The sequence below is a fragment of the Papio anubis genome, chromosome 8, assembly GCF_008728515.1.
Source record: "Papio anubis isolate 15944 chromosome 8, Panubis1.0, whole genome shotgun sequence".
In the NCBI taxonomy this organism is placed as follows: domain Eukaryota; kingdom Metazoa; phylum Chordata; class Mammalia; order Primates; family Cercopithecidae; genus Papio; species Papio anubis.
The window spans coordinates 6536631-6557692 of record NC_044983.1 but is presented as its reverse complement, the minus strand read 5'-3'; the positions used below and the strand labels follow the sequence as shown (position 1 = coordinate 6557692).

General features: G+C 42.0%; 1 protein-coding gene and 1 long non-coding RNA gene across 6 annotated transcripts in view; one reads left to right on the top strand and one right to left on the bottom strand.

Annotated features, from left to right (window-relative positions):
• Positions 1 to 21062, top strand: part of LOC103886595 — an 89157-nt gene that overhangs the window by 58788 nt on the left and 9307 nt on the right. The window lies entirely within an intron of this gene.
• The window catches only part of MCPH1 (microcephalin 1), a 238755-nt gene continuing 219351 nt past the window's right edge, over positions 1659 to 21062 (bottom strand). For 4 of the 5 annotated variants that reach the window (XM_021941978.2, XM_021941980.2, XM_021941979.2 and 1 more), the window contains one exon: positions 1659 to 4261. In XM_021941978.2, coding sequence (XP_021797670.2) covers positions 4206 to 4261 — 56 coding nt within the window. In that variant the 3' untranslated portion in view covers positions 1659 to 4205. The remainder of the gene's footprint in view (positions 4262 to 21062) is intronic. The other variant, XM_003902387.4, reaches the window with a different exon arrangement.

Here is a 21062-nt window from a genome sequence, read left to right as displayed (position 1 = left end):
TATCATAGTTTCTCCATATCCTGGTCAGATTTTGGAATTATCAGTCTTATTGTTTGCAGTCATTCTAGTGGGTGTGTAATAGGTATTTCATTGTGCCTTTAATTTGTATTTCCCTAGTGACTAATAATATTGACCATTTTAATGTGCTTATTTGTATATCTTCTTGCGTGAATTGTCTTCAGCTTTTTCTTTATCCTTTTATTAATGAGTTATGAGTTCTTTACATGGTGTGGGTACAAGTCCTTTATTAGATATATGGTTTGCAAGTATTTTTTCATAGTCTGTGGTTTGTCTTTTCATTGTTTTTTTATGGTTTCTTCAGAAGAGCAAAACTTAAAATTTTTATGAAGTCCAACTCATTTTTTTAATGAATTGTGCCTTTACTGTGATATCTAAGAAATCTTTGCCTAACCTAAGATTAGAATGATTTCCTGCTGTGCTTTCTTCTGTACATTTTATTTTTTACATTAGGTCAATGATTCTCAACTGGAAACAGTTTTGCTCTCCAGGGCACATTTGGGAATATCTAGAGACGTATATTGTCACAACTGGGTATGTGTCAGGGGAGGGGTGCCACTGGCATCTAATAGGCAGAGGCCAGGATACAGCTAAACATCCTACAGTGCACAGGACAGCTCTCCATAGCAAAGAATTATCCACCTCCACAAACGCCAACAGTGTTGAGGTTGAGAAACCCTGACTTAGTCCATGTTTAGCTAATGTTTGTGCATGGGGTAAGGATCCTAGTGCTTTTTTTTCCCCTTCTGCCAGCACCATTTGTTGAAAAGAATATGCTACTATACTGAATTGTCTCAGCAGCTTTGTTCAAAGTCAATCGGCCATAAATATGAAGATTTATACCTGAATTCTCTATTCTGTTATTTGATTTACATGTCTATTCTTTTGCCAATATAATACTTTTGTTGTTGTTGTTGTTTTTGAGATGGACTCTCCTAGGTTCAAGCTATTCTCCTGCTTCAGCCTCCTGAGTAATGAAGATTACAGGTGCATGCCACCATGCCGGGCTAGTTTTTTGTATTTCTAGTAGAGACGAGGTTTCACCAAGTTGGCCAGGCTGGTCTTAAACTCCTGACCTCAAGTGATCCACCCACCTCAGCCTCCCAAAGAGCTGGGATTACAGGTGTGAGCCACGATGCCTGGCTGATACTTTGTGATTATTGTAGTTTTATAGACAGTTTTGGAATCAGGTTCTATAAATCCTCCAACTTTGCTCTTAAAAAAATTGTTTTGTCTACTACAGGTTCTTTGCATTGTCATAAAAAATTTAGCATCAGCTTTTCAAATTCTACAAAAAAGCCACCTGAGATTTTAATGGATTGCATTGAATCTATACATCAATTTGAGAACTACCATCTTAACAATATTGCATCTTCTAATCCATGAACTTTGTATATTTCACTATTTAAATCTTTAACTTCTTTCAGCAGTGTTTTACGGGTTTCAGTATACAGATGTTACACTTCTGCTGCCAAGTCTATTCCTATTTTGTTTATTTTCAGATGCAATTTTAAATGGAATCATGGTCTTAATTTCATTTTGAATTGCTTATTGACTATATATAAATACAATTCTGTTAGTTTTGTATATTAACTTTGTATATTGCAATCTTGCTAAACTTGTTATAAGTTCTTGTAGGGTTTTTTTTTTTTTTCATTCCTTACAATTTCTATATATAGTGTCTTATATTCTTGAGAATAAAGTCTTTTATTTCTTCACGTCCAATCTGTATAGCTTTAATTTCCTTTTATTGCCTTCTCTGGGTAGAATCTTTAATACAATGTTGAATAAAAGTGGTGAGAGCCATAAGCCTTTAAAAAAATTAAAAAGAATTCAGAATCCTGAGAACCTCTAGTCCTATATGTTTTGAGTAAGGCTTTGCAGACCCACAGTAAGCTACTAATAGGATTGTTGGAAGGGTAAAATGAAGTACAACATGTAGTATGCTTAGTGTAATGTCTAGCAACAGTTAGTCCTCATAAAATATTAGCTTTCAGAAAGAGAATCTTGACTGGCCACTGGCAGGCCAGCATCAGGGATCAGAACTTAACATTGAGGACTGAGGCCTGGGTGGGCAGAGGCTGGGCTGGCTCCATGGCTGATGTGGTGGGTTATGGAAGTTGTCTGTGGCTTGTCCCCAGCATGAGTCAGCACAATGTTTGTCAGCCTCCTCAGGGATTTCTGGTGCTGTGGGAGCGCTCCCAAGCCAGGATGCTTGTGGTTATAGAGAAATGTAATGTGAAGCGAGTGGACTCAGGAATGACGCATTGTATTGAAGTTCAATTGATGTTAGAGGATGAGTATCATGAGGGGATGATTTGGGTGTATATATTATTTCAAAACCAAGAGAAAACCCTTCATGATTTCCAGTTTCTATGGTTTTCTATAGAATGCCAATTTCCATAGAACGCACTGCTACATCCCTTCTCAAAGGTTCATTCTAGAAGTTGATCTGTTATATCTGTTGAGGGACCTGAAATTGGAGGTAGGGACAACAGCTGAGATGAGCAACAGATAGATAACCTGGAGTGGGACCAGCACCACAATGAGGGCTCAGTGGCACCTCCGACCTCGCTGGGACTCAGCATCTCGTTTATGGTTCTCCTTGTAGAGATCCTTTGTGTCCTTGGTTACATGTGTTCCTAGGTATTTCATTCCATGGCTATTGGAAATGGGATTGCGTTCTTGATTTGGTGCTCAGCTTGAATGTTATTGTGTATGGAAATGCTGGTTTTTGTACATGGATTTTCTATCCTGAAACTTTACTGAAGTTGTTTATTGGTTCCAGGAGCCTTTTGGCAGTCTTTAGGGTTTTCTAGGTATAGAATCATATTGGCAGTGAAGAGAGACAGTTTGACTTCTTTTCCTATTTGGATGCCTTTTATGGCTTATTCTTGCCTGATTACTCTGGCTAGGACTTCCTAGCATTTCATTTGTTTAGAAAGTGACAGACACATCGGTGTTTCTTATTCATTTATTTATTTGAGATGGAGAGTTGCTCTGTCATCCAGGCTGGAGTGCAGTGGAGCAATCTTGATTCACTGCAACCTCAGCTTACCACAACCTCCGCCTTCTGGGTTCAAGCGATTCTCCTGCCTCGGCCTCCTGAGGAGCTGGGACCACAGGTGTGTGCCACCACACCCAGCTGATTTTTGTATTTTTAGTAGAGATAGGGTTTTGCCACGTTGGCCAGGCTGGTCTCGAACTCCTGACCTCAATTATCTGTCCATCTCGGCCTCCTAAAGGGCGGGGATTACAGGTGTGAGCCGCCGTGCTCAGCCACAAATCGGTGTTTCTATGAATCAGCCCCAGCTGCCAATTTCCTCTCGAGGACGGCAGGCAAAATGTGGCCAATGGACGTTGTGATCCCTTGTTGGTGATGCTTTGTTCACCATAAAGCAGGCTTGCAGAAGTAAGACACTCAGATGGCACCAATCATCCTGTATAACACCCCCCATACCTATCTCCTTTCATTACTTTAAGAGAGGAATCTCCGCTAAAGTCACCTTACTAACTGACAAATGTCTTTCCTACCTAACAGATAATGTATTAATAAAGATCTTCGAGTCTAAGCCAAGAAACTTTCAGAGCTCTCTAGTTGTTCTCAGTAATAAAATAATGTCAATGAATTTCCATTCTTTATTTGGCAGTACCGTGTTCTAATGACAAAGGTTCTGTGACCTTTCAATTATGATCATTACTAAGATACAAAGACTGGAATTCTATAGAAGAGGCCTGACAGATTACCTGAGGTCAGGCATTTGAGACCAGCCTCGCCAACATGGTGAAACCCCGTCTCTACTAAAAATACAAAAATTAGCAGGGCATGGTGGCGCATGCCTGTAGTCCCAGCTACTTGGGAGGCTGAGGCAGGAGAATCGCTTGAACCCGGGAGGTGGAGGTTGCAGTAAGCCGAGATTGTGCCATTGCACTCCAGCCTGGGAATCAGAGCAAGAATCCATCTCAAAAAAAAAAAAAAAAAAAAAAAGGCCCGAAGCTTCTCTGAAACACAAATTCAGTCATCAGAAAGTCACCTGAGAGTTCTTAAGCACCACAACGCGTGGCAAACATGATATCAAAAGTCATCTTGTATACGCCAGTTCCTTCTCTTCACAATTGTTTCTCACTTGAACATCCAAAGACGGTTTTGCAAGCTGTGCAGTCACCACAGGCCAGTGAGGTCACTGTCATTGTGGCAATAGGTAGTTTTCAGAGGCACAGACCTTGTGCTGGGTGATGGAATCTAGAGAGAGAGGGAAAAGCAGTTTAGCATTCATAATAGCTAGCCACACAGGAAAGTGATAACCTGTTTGTATATACATGAAACTATATTTAAAAACAAATGGTCAAGAGCTGTGTTGTCCATAGGCCCCCCATCCACAGAGCACACATAACTTTTTAAATTAACATGAAACAAAATTCAATACAACGAAACATTCAGGTCTCAGTCACACTGGCCAGTCCCATTAGATGCAGGACACAGATGACGCTCCCATCGTGGCTGAACACTCGGTGGGCAGGGTGGGAAGCCTGCCAGTCTGTGACACAGGAGTTCTCTAATCTTAGCTCACCACTTCCAATACTCTGGGCATAAGGCAGAGGATAAAGAAATACATAAATGAGTTTTAACTGTGACACCAACAGTGAGAGGTGGGCCGTGCCATCCTATCTACCCAGCGTAGGTTATTTTTATGCAATACCAAGTGAATAAGCATACTTCCTAAAACTCAGTTCTTCATGGCTCAAATTAAAGGAGCTCTAAAGTCCCATCAGTTTGAAACTCGACTATTTTACGAAAATTACAAGTTGCACCTGGTCCAGGCTAGTGCTGCAGGTGCAGCTGAAGGATCAGCACAAGTGATCCTGGCAGCTGGCGGAAACGACCCCTCCCTCTTTCCTCCATCCTGGCCAGTGCCCTGCACTGCGTTCTATTCCTACTGTTAGAAAAAAAAGGAAGGAAGTGCACTGTCAGCATGATTGGATGATAAGGTAGATTAAATCAATCAACTGCAATTAAAGAATCACAATGATTGTGTGATTATAGAATTACAATTACAGAGTTATATTTGAAGGAGCTTAAGAAGTCACACAGAAGAGTGATAGAAGGTGGAAAGCTATACTGGTGGTATGGTACAAAAAAGAAAAAATGGGTTTATTCTATAAATATTTTTTAAATGGAAGAAAAAAAATGACTTATCTTAGTTACAGCTCAAGATAGTGTCCCAGAATGTAACTGTTGTCTTCTCCATACAAATGTGCCTCTACCCAGGAGGCCTGGGCCAGTGAGGCCCTCTCAGGTGAATTTCAGAAGGGAGGAACACTAACATTTGTGATAGCTTATATATAAAATAAATGATACAGTTAATAACATTGTGTATAACAATTATTATTAGTACTAGGCATACTACTTCTCTCCACAACAGTGAAGCAGGTATTATCATGATTCACATTTTTTTCTCTTTTTGAGATAGGATCTTGCTCTGTCACCCAGGTTAGAGTGCATTGGTGCAAACGTGGCTCCCTGCAGCCTCAGTCTCCTGAACTCAGGTGATCCTCCAGCCTCAGCTTCCCAGGTAGCCAGGACTACAGGTGTGCACCACCACACCCAGTTAATTTTTGGATTTTTTGTAGAGCTAATGTCTCACTTTGTTACCCAGGCTGGTCTCAAACTCCTGGGCTCAAGCAATCCTCCTGCCTCAGTCCTCCAAAGTGCTGGGATTACAGGCATAACACACCACACCTGGCTTGACTTTTCTTATGCAAACTTTTGCCGTGTATAAGTTTCAATTTCTTATGTATTCAAATTATATCAACACTTTTTCTATTGCATCTGGCTTTTGAGTCATAGGTAGGTGGAAGCCTTTCCCGATACTCAGGTTATAAGTCATTCAGCCACATCTGTATGTTCTTCCAGGCTGTGACAATTCTCTGGATTCAATTTTTACACTTAGTTTTCTGACTAGGTGTCAGTTTTGAAAAACCAGAAAAAAAAAAATGCAGAAAAAATGATGCTCTTTGCAAATTCATCTAAAAATTCAATATAATCCCCAAATTTCAAACTTTTAAAAAAGAAGGCCGGGCGCGGTGGCTCAAGCCTGTAATCCCAGCACTTTGGGAGGCCGAGACGGGCGGATCACGAGGTCAGGAGATCGAGACCATCCTGGCTAACAAGGTGAAACCCCGTCTCTACTAAAAAATACAAAAAACTAGCCGGGCGAAGTGGCGGGCGCCTGTGCTCCCAGCTACTCGGGAGGCTGAGGCAGGAGAATGGCGTGAACCCGGGAGGCGGAGCTTGCAGTGAGCTGAGATCCGGCCACCGCACTCCAGCCTGGGCGACAGAGCCAGACTCAGTCTCAAAAAAAAAAAAAAAAAAAAAAAAAGAAAAGGACACGTTTATTCTAAAGTTTATGGGAAAGAAAAAAAATGCATAGGAAAATGATTTTAAAAAAGAGAAATAGGCCGGGCGCGGTGGCTCAAGCCTGTAATCCCAGCACTTTGGGAGGCCGAGACGGGTGGATCACGAGGTCAGGAGATCGAGACCATCCTGGCTAACACGGTGAAACCCCGTCTCTACTAAGAAATACAAAAAACAAAACTAGCCGGGCGAGGTGGCGGCGCCTGTAGTCCCAGCTACTCGGGAGGCTGAGGCCGGAGAATGGCGTGAACCCAGGAGGCGGAGCTTGCAGTGAGCTGAGATCCGGCCACTGCACTCCAGCCTGGGCTACAGAGCGAGACTCCGTCTCAAAAAAAAAAAAAAAAAAAAAAGAGAAATAATGAGAAAAAATTTTGACATACCAGATATCAAAACAGTCTGTATAATTACAGCAGTAAAACAGAAGTTAGCACGGACTAGACAAACAGATCAATGGACGAGAATAACCAGAAACACGCCCACACCGTGTGGGAATGTAAGAGACGACTCACAGGGGCAGTATAAGTCAATGTCAATAAAGGAGTTATTACAAACGACAGGGTCCCCTCACATTATATAATAAGTGAAGTGCAGATGCATTAAAGGTCTAAATATTTTTTAAAACTATAAATAGAATAATATGAGATTATTTTTAAAGCTCAGAGGGTGGGGAAGACCTTTCTAAGCAAAACCACTAAATGTATGTGCCATGGAGGAAAAGAGGTGTTTAATCTTATAAAAAATAATAGTTAAAAATTAAAAACTTGGTAATACTTAAGTCACCATCAGCACAGTTAAAGAGACAGAATTTTGTAACATTTACAGCAAAAGTTTAATGTCCGTATTACATAGGCATGGCTGTTAAACAGGGTGAAAAAGATAAATAACCCAATTTCAAAAGAGGCAAGGGATCAGGACAGGCAATTCATGAATGATAAATCTCCTAAGATACTCAGAGTCATTAGGAATTTAGTAGCCAGGGAATTACAAATTAATGAGATCTATTTTTTTTTAACTAATCAGATCACCCAACATTGAAACTATGGGTTATGTCCAGTATTGGACATAGGAATTTATAGGACATAGGAAGTAGGACTTTATATACTGTTAGTGATAGTGTAAATTGGTACAGCCTTGTGTATCAGAATGTAAGTACACATATCCTAGGGCACAGTAATTCCACTGCTTTGAATCTATTTTACAGAAATCTTCATGTGCCCAGGCTTGGGCTAGAATAACTATAGCTCAAGAAAATCTCTTAAAATTGAATTCAGATTGTTCAATTAGAAAACATACACACACACACACACACACACAAAGTTTAAAATAGCAGAAGTCAGCCGTGTGGCAGGGTTCATGCCTGTAGTCCCACCTACTTGGGAGGCTGAGGTGGGAGGACTGCTTGAGCCCAGGAGTTTGAGGCCAGCCTGGGCAACACAGTGACATCCTGTTTCTAAAATAAATAAATAAATATTTAAATAAATAAATAAATACAATAGCAGAATAAAAATAACAGAAAGACATTAATTTATTAACATAAATTAATTACCATACCTCCCAATGGTTAAAAAGAACGAAGTAGCTGTATATGTGTTAAGCTGGAAGGATCTTCTAGACATAGGGTTACATAAAAACTCATGAAAAAACATGTGACTCTCCAATTTATATAAAAACAAATCCCTAAACAATATCTACGTTTATATACGTTTATTTCTATGTAAATATGCTTTTTTTTTTTTTTTTTAAACAGACAGGATCTTGATCCATTGCCCAGACTTGAGTGTAGTGGTATGATCATGGCTTCCTGCAGCCTGGAATTCCTGGCCTCAAGGGATCCTCCCACCTTGGCCTCCTGAGTAGCTAGGACTACAGGCATGTGCCACGACACCAGGCTACTTAAAAATTTTTTTTGTGTAGGGACAGGATCTTTCTGTGTTGCCAAGGCTGGTCTCAAACTCCTGGCATCAAGCAATCCACTCACCTTGGCCTCCCATAGTTTTAGGATTATAGGTATGAGTCACTGGACCTGACCATAATATGTTTACATTCATAAATATGTTTTTAAAAGAAATCTAGAAGATACACTTCCATCTTTATTGTAGTTACTTTAAGGAAGGGTTGTAAGACTGGGGGACCCTGTGCACTTCTCTACTGTTTGAGTTCTTTGACTATGAAATCAAACATCACTCCATCCACCCATCTACCCATCTACTCATCCATCCATCCATCCACCCATCCACCCATCTACACATGTATCCTTCCATCCACATGTTTATCGTGGTGGGGATAAAGACTGCCTGAAGTATTGATCTTTAAACAGAGACAAGATAGAAGAGAAGCCTACATGTAACCTCACAACAAAGTCCGTACCTTACACCTCTCATGGCCTGCTCTAGGACGTGCTGCCTGAGAAATTACACTGGACTTCTGAGCAGTGGCCTTGAGGTGCGCACGGGGCTGTGACTGAGTGTGTGGTCAGCAGTCTGGGAGGTCTGAAGTGTTTCTGACCACTGAACAAGGGCCGACAGCTCCAGGGTCATATCCAGGGAGCCCCTCACAGCCCCACGTTCCTAACTAAACACACACAGGAAAAATGATTTCTATCCAAGTTTATTTGGCATCTGAAGATAGCCACATCCCCAAATTCCAATGTCACTTCATAGGAATAATCCTCAAACATCCCATAAAATGTGGCCATAGGACAGATGTTAGAGTAATGCCAGTCCTGGCCGGTGGAGACAGAGATGAGTAGGAAGTTGAACTGCCCTTGAGCAGCTCTGTGAAATTTAAATTAAAAAAAAAAAAAAAAAGTTTTTTTCTTTTTCTTTTTTTTTTAAGCAACAGTATTTAGCAGTTCTTGGCAGGCATTTATGCACAAGCTAAAGTTTACTAGCCACGCCTCTGTGTGGTCTTATGGGTAGGATACAGAATCAACATGCTGCCAAAATTAATTTTTTATAGTACAGTGGGCAAGTCACTTTATTTAACTAAAACTGTGATTGCCAGCATCCAAGTGTGGTTAATGGTACTGTGTGCAGAAGTCCAAGAGCGCACGGGACCCATGTGAGCTTTAGCTTTGCTTATCAAAATAAGTAAGCATGTTAGGGCTGGGAGATCTAGCCAGACAGACCTCCACTCTGGTAAGGAATCGCCCAGCTCCCTCACTGTGGGACGGTGGTCACCCAGCCTCTGCGGCTTCATGGCTTAAGGCAGCCCTTGGCAGTAGAGCCCAGCAGGTCACACATGTTCCTAGAGTCGTTTCTCACAATGAGCCCAGAGCTGCCTGCTGTGTCATTTTCATCTGCTCATATCACATCTCCTCTTTCACACAGCCGTCCTGGAGGCACTGCTTCTGCAGACTGAATACCACCACTCCTTCCGTGATTCTCCCGGGTCCTGACTTCTAGATGCCTCGCTCTGGAAGCTCAGAACTCAAGACTAGGTGCCACCTTTGATTCTTCTTTCTCTAATATGCCACATCCAAGCTATCAACAAGTGCAACTGGCTTTGAAATGTATATTTAAAATCTGACAACTTCACAACAACTCCATCGATATGTCCCTGGTCCTAACCCCCATCAGTAATCACCCAAACCACTGCAAAGGTCCAAGATTGCTTTATCTGCTTCCGTTAAAAAACATATGTCAGCACTTTGAGAGGCCAAGTTGGGAGGATCCCTTGAGCCCAGGAGTTCAAAACCAGCCTGGGCAACATTGGGAGACTCTGTATCCATTAAAACAAACACAAACACAAACAGAGGACACAAACATATACCAGAGCCTATTCCTCCCACTTAAAATCCTTCTGCGACTTCCATTTACCTCAGAACAAAACCCAAACTTCTTGCTGTTGTCTGTTAAGGTGTCAGTGGTCTGGAATGGTCCAGCTGAAGCTGCCTGCTTCTCCAGCTTCATTTCCTATCGCTTTGTCTTCTCTCCCTTCATTTCAGCCACGCTAAACTTACCACTTCTCTTGACGTCTTAGCCCTTACTGTTCCTGGAAGGACCAGTCCCATAGACCTACAAGAGTCCATCCTTCTCTTCATCATCTGGGCCTCAGCTCAAATGCCACTCACCTGCAAGGGGCCTAGCTTACTCCTACTCTCCATACTCACCTGGTTTTCTTCATTGCATTTACCACCATAAGGATTTTTAAAGAAACTGTTTGTTGCCTGTCTTCTCCCTTAAATGTTAAGTCCCACAGGGGCAAAGGCTGTCAACTGCTGTACCTGCAGTGCCTAGAATATGCTCGGCATATGACAAGTGTGTAGGAAATATCTACCGGGTAAATGAATGAATGACCTGATACCATGTGGCTGTTTTGTAGCTCAGTCTAATAATACAGCAGTTCTCAACGTATTTTTTCTGCTCTGCTATTTTACTGGAGACATTCACATCGCTGATACTTCTCTAGGACATCCTAAGAATGTGCCACAGACAAGAAAGTCTACCGTTTACGTGTGACTCCCAGCACACCAACTTCTGTTTCCCATCCAGGAAACGTGTGAAAGGATATTACAGGTGGCGTGTCCCTCATCCAAAATGCTCGAGACCAGAAGTGTTTTGAATTCCAGATTTTTTTTTGGGGGGGGGGGGCATTTTTGGAATGTACAATGAGAGATCTTGAAGATAGGACCAGAGTCTAAAACCAAAATTCATTTATGTTTCATCTACATCTTATACACATAGCCTAGAGGTAATTATATACGATATTTTAAATAATTCTGCGCAGAGGCTGGTGTGATTGTCAGGTGTGACAGCATGACTGTAGTCCCAGCTACACAGGAGGCTGAGGTGGGAAGGTCGCTGGAGGCCAGGAGTTAAAGGCTGCAGTGAGCTATGATCGCAGTACTGTAACCAGCCTGGGCAACAGAGCAAAACTCTGTTTCAAAAAACAAACAGATAAATTTTGTGCATGAAACAAAGTCTGTGTACACGGAACCATCAGAAAGCAGAGGTGTCACCCCATGTGGACAATCAGTGGTTGTGTGGTATCAGCCTCGTTCCTGATTTTTTTTTTTTTTTTTTTTGAGACAGAGTCTCACTCTGTCGCCCAGGCTGGAGTGCAGTGGTGAAATCTCGGCTCACTGCAACCTCTGCCTCCCGGGCTCAAGCGATTCTCCTGCCTCAGCCTCCCAAGTAGCTGGAACTACGAGCGTGTGCCATCACGCCCAGCTAATTTTTGTAATTTTAGTAGAGACGGGGTTTTGCCATGTTGGCCAGGCTGGTGTTGAACTCCTAGCCTCAAGCGATCTGCCCGCCTTGGTCTCCCAAAGTGCTGGGATTACAGGCATGAGCCACCATGCCTGGCCCTGACTCTGAATTTATATGCTACCAACAAGCAATCATTTCCTTACACTTATTCACACATAAGTAGTTAACAGTAAAAAATAAGACATGCCATTAACACAGTGGAGACTCGTGTGCTCAGGGGAGCTAAGCAGCCAGTGGCATCAGCAGAGACCGAATCAGCTGTTGAACAGCAGCAGCAACAACACACAACAGCAGGCCTCTGGTCTCCCAACCATGCTGCGCTTTGATTCGAAGGTTAGGGGACACTGCATTTTACATTTTAGGTGAGAGGGAACATGAGAAGCAGTTACAGGCCCAGGAAGTGGGTCCTCTGGGGACAAGGAGGCATTCTACTGGGTGGCTTTTTAATGGTATCTGCCCCACTGGCGATGGTCTTAGGATTTTTAATGGTATCCGCCTCATTAACAATGGTCTTAAAACTGACAGCTCCTTTCTGTTGGTTCAGTATACACAAACTTTGTTTCATGCACAAAATATTTACTTAATGTTTTGGGTTTTTTTTGAGACAGGGCCTCGCTCTGTCTCCCAGGTTGGTGTGCGGTGGCATGATCATGGCTCACTGCAGCCTCTAACTCCTGGGATCAGGCAAGGCTCTCACCTCAGCCTCCCACGCAGCTGGGACTATAGTCACGTGTCACCATGCCTGGCTAATTTTTTTTTTTCTCTTTTGTCTTAGGAGTCTCTCTTTGATTTTATAAGCTGACATGATTTCTTGCTCTGTTGTGAATGCACACTGCTCTAGGCCTCAGTTAACCCATCACACATGTGCTCCACGATGTCCACGGGTGCTTTTTCTGCAGTGTTAACATAATCTTCATGGTTGGTATCATCATGAACACCTTGATTCAGAACCATTCTGGCTACAGCTTCATCAGTCAGTGAAGTGAACAACTGGAGCCCATTATCAGTGTTAAAAACAACATTAATCTCTACTTCTTCCAGCTGACTGATGAACTCGGAAGGTATATTTTTTCCATAGGTAAAGAGGTCAGACGTCCTTTTCTTCTCACTTGACAAGCTGAATTCTTCTAAGTCACCACCTTGTTCATCATCATCACTGAACACAGTCATAGGCCAGAGGTCACGCCAGGCATGCACAGCTGTGTCTTTAGTCACTGTGTTGCAAGCGTTGGCAACAGCATGTATGGCTCCTTCATGCTCAACTCCTGAAAATCTTCTACACCTACACCTGCGTTCCCTGCTGCGAGCATGAATTCAAGAAAGTGTTTATTTTATAGTTACTTTCCATTGATCTAAAGATACCCTGGTTACATGGCTGAACTAAAGAAGTCACATTTGGAGGGAAGTACACAGCATCAATATTATCTTTGATGACAACTTCAGCTGGGAGATGAGCAGAATAGTAGTCAAGGCATAAGAAAATCTTGCTGTCACCATCCGGTCCAACTTTTCTTCAGCGAGCACAAGAGGCCTGTGTGAAATGTTTGTAACACCGATCAGAAAAGATGCCCCTGGTGCCCCACGCCTTTTTGTTAGCATAATAATGGACTGATAATAAATTTATTCTTTGAAAACAGCAAGGACAAAAGCTTCTGCCCATGAGAGCAAGTTTACACTTATGCGTGCCTGCTGCATTTGCACAGCACTGCACAGTCATTCTGTCCTTGCCATCCTTAATTCCTGTAGGGGCTGTCCCATCAGCTGTAGTCAGCATCTTTCTGGGGCAACAGCACCCAAATGGTGATGTCTCATCAGCAATATAGACTTGTTCTGGCATCAGATTTTCATCAGCGATAATCTTGGCAAACTCGTCAATGAGTTTTGACTCTGCCTTGTGATCTGCAGATGCTTTAAAACTTGAATTCCATGTCATTTCTTAATATCTGCAACCAGCCTGTTGAATATTCGCAGTTCCCTTCAATTTTCAGTTCATCGGGATAGATCTTCGCTTGTTTCACGATCAGCATACCACTGAGTGGCACGTGGTCAGTGTGATGCACTTGTTCAGATCTAGTTTTTCAATACACGATTGATGTCTTCATTTTTAGCTTTACGCAGAGTTTTTCTATTTTTCATTAACTTCTGCTCATCACATTCAGCACAGAACTTCAAAAGTGTATCCTTCTGTGTCTTCAGGTCATATATGGTGGTTATCTCAACACCATACTCTTCTGTAAGACGTTTCACACTTATACTGCTGTTCAGTTCCCCCAACAAGTTGCCTGTGCTATTGATAAACATAAATTCTTCCTCTTTTTCTGATCACTGTTACACATAGGGGGATCTGCAGGCCTTTTTGACATTTTCAGTAATATTTTTACATGACACAGCAGAGAATAAGCAAGAAACCACAGTGAGCAATGCATGGAGTTCTTGGCCCCACGTGAGGTATCATGGGGAATCTGTGGTGGGTGCGTCCAGCCTGCACACGTGCCATTTTATTATACGTTGTGGGCGTGCTTGCGTGGGGGAATTTGGGTGTGCATGGAAAAGTTATACTGTAGTTGAAGGGCGCTGGGTGGGTCTTTTTTTCCCTTGGGGACACTACATCAACCGTGTCGTGCACCTGTGCCTTGACTCTGCCCTGTCACATGAGGTCAGGTGTGGAATTTTCCACTTGTGTTGACAAGTTGGCACTCAGAAAGTTTAGGATATTGGAGCATTTCAGATTAAAATTAGGAATGTTCAACCTGTATTATGTGACTAGCCTTGAATCCACTATTCACTATTTTTTCTATTACATTTTATAATTGTTTATCATTGGGTATACAAATGCTAATGATTTCAGTGAGTGGATCGTATAAACAGTAATTTTACTGAATGAGTTGTAACAGTCTATTGATTCTTTATGTTTCTATGTAGACAACTGCAAACAAAAAGTGCAAACATGAAAACAAAATGTGTCCCTTCCTGTATAATTCTTATAATTTCTTTTTCTTATTTTATTACCTTGACTAGGAATCATAGAACGCTGTTGAAGAGTAATAGCATTCATGTGTGTCTTGTACCTGATTTAAGCCTTAAACTAAGGTTTTCACCATTCAATATTTGTTGTACGTTTTTTATAGATAACCTCCATAGTTAAGAAAGTTATCTATTCCTGGTTTCTGAAGAGGTGTTTTTTGTTGTTGTTGTTGTTTTTTAAATCATTACTGGGCACTGAATCTTCCCTACTGCTTTTTGACACTACTAAGAAAATTAATGGATTAGAAAAAAGAAGACTTAATGCTATTCATTTATCCTTTCATTCTTACGTTAAACCACACTTGGTTATGTATGTGTGTGTTTTAAAAACACACTGTCAAATTTGACTTGATGAAATACCTTATTTCGGAGGTTTTTTTTTTCTTAGACGAGTCTCACTCTGTCGCCCAGGCTGGAGTACAATGGCGCGATCTCAGCTCACTGCAACCTCTTTCTTCCAGGCTTAAGCAGTTCTCCTGCCTCAGCCTCCCGAGTAGCTGGGACTACAGGCACATGCCACCATGCCCAGCTAATTTTTTTCTATTTTTAGTAGAGATGCGGTTTCACTGTGTTAGCCAGGATGGTCTCGATCTCCTGACCTTGTGATCCACCTGCCTCGGCCTCCCAAAGTGTTGGGATTACAGGCGTGAGCCACCACATCCAGCCTCAGATTTTTATGCACTTGTTTACAAATCAGTTTTTTAAACCAGTATTAGGTCAAGATCATGCTAGCCTTGTAAAAGGTGAATAGATTCCTATTTTTTTCCTGCAAAACTTTATAATGTTTGGTAAAATTTACTACTAAAACTATCTGTGAAGGGTGCCTTTAAAAGTTTGATAGACATAACATAAAATTTACTATATTAGCTATTTTTAAGTGTCCACTTCAGTGGCATGAAGTGCAGTAGCAATGCTGTGCAGCCATCATCACTGTTATTATCAATTTCTAGAATGTTCTCATTATCCAAACCTGAATCTGTAGCCATTAAACAATAATTATCAACTCCCTTCCTGCCTACTCCACCCTTGGTAACTCAACTATACGTTATCTCTGTGACTTTGTCTATTCTAAGTTCTTATAAGTGTAGTCATATGATATTTGTCCTTTTGTTTCTGGCTTATTTCACTCAACATGATGTTTTCAAAGTTCATCCACAGTGTTACATGTATCAGAAGCTCCTTCCTTTTTAAGGGTGAATAATATTCCACTGTACGGATAGACCACATTTTGTTTATTATGCATCCACTGATGAACACTTGGGCTTCTGCCTTTTGGCTATTGTGAACAATGCTGCTATAAATGTGGATGTACAAATACTGTTTTGAGATCCTGCTTTCAATTTGTTTTTGATATATACCCAGAAGGGGAATTCTTGGATCATATAGTAATTCTATTTTTCATTTTTTTGATGAACTGCCACACTGTTTTCTATGGTGGCTATAGTATCTTACATTCCCAACACTACATGAGGACACAAGGGTTCCAACTTTCCACATCCTTACCAACACTTGTTATTTTCTGTGGTTTTTGTTTGTTTTGTTTTGTTTTTAATAGTAGCAATCATAATGGGTGTGAGGTGCTGAGGTGCTATCTCATTGTGGTTTTGATTTGCATTTTCCTAATGATTAGTAATTTTCCTAATGATTAGTAATGTTAACCATCTTTTCATATACCTATTTATATCATCTTTTATATCATCTTTTTTGAAGAAATGTTTATTCAAGTTCTTTGCTCACTTTGAGATTGGGTTGTTTGTTTTTTGTTGTTGACTTGCAGGAGTTCTTTATATATTCTGAAGATTAACCCGTTATTTGCGAATATTTTCTCCGATTCCATAGATTGCTTTTCACTCTGTTGACTGCATCCTTTGATGCACTGAAGTCTTTAATGTGTATATAGTCCAATTTATCTATTTTTACCCTAATTGCCTCTCTGCGGCTTTCATGAGCCATGCCCACCTCTTTTTCTTGCCCACCTTGCATGTTATGTGAGACAGAGAGGAGGATCAATCCTTCAGGTATGAACCAGCCAGACTAGAACAAATAATGTCCGGTCTGCTCCCTGCAGCTTGAGGAAGGGAGCTGGGACCTGGGTTGCCATCACATGCCACAAAACTTTCCTGCGGACTTGAAGATGGCTTTCCTCGATCAGGCATTTGCTGTGTTTGCTGGTTGCTGTGTGCATTTGGTGGTTGTTCAGAGCACCTGCAGTGTCACTGCAGACAGCTTCTGCCTGGTTTTAGTGGTTCATGTGGTGGATGAGAGCTTAGAGTTTCCTCGTCTGTCATTTTGCTACCATTCCCGTGTGCAGGTGCCTTTTTAGTGGCTGGTAAGAGGAATACTTTTGATTGCCTATTTGACTTTCTTAAATTGTTACTTTTTAAAATTCTCTTTTTTTGTTGATACATAATTGATTTTTTTTTTTTTTTTTTTGAGACAGAGTTTTGCTCTTGTTGCCCAGGCTGGAGTGCAATGGCACAATCTTGGCTCACTGCAATCTCTGCCTCCCGGGTTCAAGCGATTCTCCTGCCTCAGCCTCCCAAGTAGCTGGGATCACAGGCATGCACCACCATGCCTGGCTAATTTTGTATCTTCAGTAGAGACAGCGTTTCACTGTGTTGGTCAGGCTGGTCTCCAGTTCCTAACCTCAAGTGATCTGTCCACTTTGGCCTCCCAAAGTGTTGAGATTATAGGCATGAGCCACTGCGCCCAGCTGATGTACATATTTTACCTATTTAATTTTTTTAGTGCTTGAGCTTGTTTAGATTTTCTGTTTCTTGAATCCATTTTGGTAACATTTTTCTAAAAATTAATCATCTTACCTGTTTTCAAATTTATTGGTATTAAATTGTTCATCATGCTCTCTTATGATTTTAAAATATCCTTACTATAGCTGCAGTGACAGCTCCAATTTCATTCTTAGTATTTCTCATGGAACCCTCTCTCTTCCTTTCTTTTTCAACATTGTCAGGATTTTTACTATTTATAAGCTTTTTCCCCGCCAAAGACCTCAGTTTTTTGCGATTGCTGAGCCTCTTTTTTGCCCTGCTGCCATTTTGCTCACATTTAGTATTGTCTCTTTTCTTTCTTTCCTCCTATGTCCTTCAGGATTACGTTACTGCCATCCATTTATTTTCAAGCACCAACATTTAAGAAAAATTGATTAAAAAATAAAATGAGATCATTTCATCCAACTACTTTTTTCTCTTGCTCCAAACTGGGGAAGTTTGTGGAACACCAGGTTCTGTGGTATACAGTCTGAGAACCACGGCAGTCAGTGGCTGTGAAAGTGAAAAAGTTTTCCACTTGTTGGGCCCAGGATAAGTTTCTGCCTCTTACCAAGGAAGATTCTGAACTGAAAATCAGGAGCTGGGGCTGGGATTCTGGGTCTTTTGTTAATTCACTGCATGACTCTGGCCTAGAAACTCAGAGGCCCTCAGTTTCCTGCTGTCTAAAAGCAGATTTCCACAGGTGATCTCAGAATTCGTTTTGGGCTGAACCAGTTTGCTTAGGCTACCATAACAAAATGCCTCAGGGTGGGTGGCTTCAACAGCAGACATTTATTTTGTCACTGGTCGGAGGGCAGGAAGTCCAAGACCAAGGTGTCACGGGGTTAGTTTCTCCTGAGGCTTCCTGAGAGACCCCTCGGGTTGCAGATGGCCACCTTCTCCCTGTGTCCTCACTTGGACTTTTCTTTGTGCAAATGTATCTTTGGTGTTTTCCTTCCTTCCTTCCTTCCTTCCTTCCTTCCTTCCTTCCTTCCTTCCTTCCTCCCTCCCTTCCTCCCTCCCTCCCTCCCTCCCTCCCTTCCTCCCTTCCTCCCTTCCTCCCTTCCTTCCCTCCCTTCCTTCTTTCTTTCTTTCTTTCTTTTTTTTGAGATGGAGTTTTGCTCTGTTGCACAGGCTGGAGTGCAGTGGTGGGATCATGGCTCACCGCAACCTCTGCCTCTCGTGTTCAAGGGATTCTCCTGTCTCAGCCTCCGGAGTAGCTGGGATTGCAGGCGCCCACAACCATGCCCAACTAATTTTGTATTTTTAGTAGAGACAGGGTTTCACCATGTTGAACACACTGGTCCCACACTCCTGACCTCAAGTGATCTGCTAGCCTTGGCCTCCCAAAGTGCTGGGATTATAGGCGTGAGCCACCACACCTGGCCTCTTCCTCTTCATATAAGGACACCAGTCATACTGGATTAGGGCCTTGCCCTTATGACCTCATGTTACCTTATTTACGTCTTTAAGGGCCATAGCTCCAGCTACGATCATGTTCTAAGGACCGGGAAGGCTTCAACCTATGAATTCTGGGGAGACAAATTCAGCCCATAACATGAGCTCGGTCACTTTCGGTCACTTTGGGTTCAACACTGACTGCCTAATATGCAACAACAAAAAGGAACACAAGTTCAGCATGCTCCAAAGACACAAGAAAATCTCTCCTACAGTCATAACCCAAAGCATGAATTAAGTCGGTCAATAAGCAAAGACAGCCTAAAACCAAGGGCAGCCTCCCATTAGGAGGTAGAGCTTTGAAGTTTCTTTTATGTCCATGAACCTTTCTGATCCTCAGAGCTGCAAGGCAGCTGTGACACACTTGAGCATTTACCCTAAGCATGGGAGTGTTTGCAGGGGGCTTTGTGAATTTGTACAGCAAAATAGTCTTCAAAGTTTCCTGCCACGACCAAAATGCTTGGAGCAGCATATGCATGGCTGGTTTCAGTTCTCAAACCAACCACCACATTTCTAATGGATATAAAATGTTGCCTTGTCTACAATATTTCTTATTCTGAATTGAATAGACAGCTGACTTCTGTGTTCTAGGTTTTTACTATTTTTTTTTGTCCGCTTTTAATATGCTTTTAAACTTTTTTTTTTTTTTCCAAGACGGAGTTTTGCTCTTATTGCCCTGGCTGGAGAGCAGTGGTGTAATCTCGGCTCACTGCAACCTCTGCCTGGCAGGTTCAAGCAATTCTCCTGTCTCAGCCTCCCGAGTAGCTGAGACTACAGGCACACACCACCAGGCCCGGCTAATTTTGTATTTTTAGTAGAGACGGGGGTTTCACCAAGTCAGCCAGGCTGGTCTGAACTCCTGACCTCAGGTGATCAACCTGCCTCGGCCTCCCAAAGTGCTGGGATTACGGGCATGAGCCACCATGCCCGGTCTATGCTTTTAAACCTTTACATCTCTGATACAATTCACATCCAGTGAGTTGAGTTCTGTTGGCGTAAGTTTAATGACAGGGACCCAAAAGTTTAGGAAATTTCAAAGATAACCATCTAGGAACATTAGTTTGGCCAATAAATGCAATAAAGGGAGTGCTTAGAAATTCATTTTCTGAGCAAACCTTTCCAAAGCTAATGGTGAAATACTGTTTTAGGAGCTAGCAGTTAATTTTTTAAATATATATATATATTATGTGTGTGTGTGTGTATATACATATATATATATATTTTTTTTTTGAGACAGAGTCTCACTCTGTTGCACAGGCTGGAATGCAGTGGTGTGATCACAGCTCACTGTAGCACTGACCTCCCTGAGCTCAGGTGATCCTGCACCTTAGCCTCCCATGTAGCTGGAACTATAGGCTTGCACCACCATGCCCACTAATTTTTTTAATTTTTTGTACAGACGAGATTTCACCATGTTGCCCAGGCTGGACTTGAATTGCTGGGCTCAAACAACCCACCTGCCTTGGCCTCCTAAAGTGCTGGGATTACAGGCATGGGCCACTGTGCCTGGCGGATATATACATATTTAAAAGCCTAAACATACCAGATGTTGACATTACCAAATTCCACCAGTTTTAGTTCTCGTTCATTTATATCCTGGTAGAGTTCATCTGTTTTGAGAACAACTCAAAGGAAAAATAATTCTTCATATTGTCTGAATTATGTCTTCGAAATCTACAAACATTTTCTGATTGGTTGCTGAGCTCCTGGGTGTGGAAATCTGGGTGGGGATAAAATGAGGCCGTCCTTGGAGGACAGAGGATGGAAGGGGGCAGTCCCCATCCTCACTCTCCTCTCTGCCACTTGCCACAACTTCTGCAGACGGCCTTCCCTCTCTGCGACTGGTTCCTTATTGAGGCAATGGAAATGTGGACTGCGGTGACTCTGATCAAGCCTCATGTATCTATTGAATCAGGAAGCCTGAAGGCCTGAGGCCTCCCAAGTGGCCCCATGGGAGCATGGTGCATTTTTCTGGTTAGTCGTTAGGGGAAACGACGAATGAGCCAGGCTAGCATGAGAAGGCCTGCATGCTATCGGATCTTTTTCCTGAAAACATCGACATGGGGACATGTTCAAACCAAATATTCTTTATAAGTTATAAGGAAATCATGCGGAGGCTAAACCTTTTTTTTTTGGCAATGCTGTTGAGAATATTACATTATGTTCCCA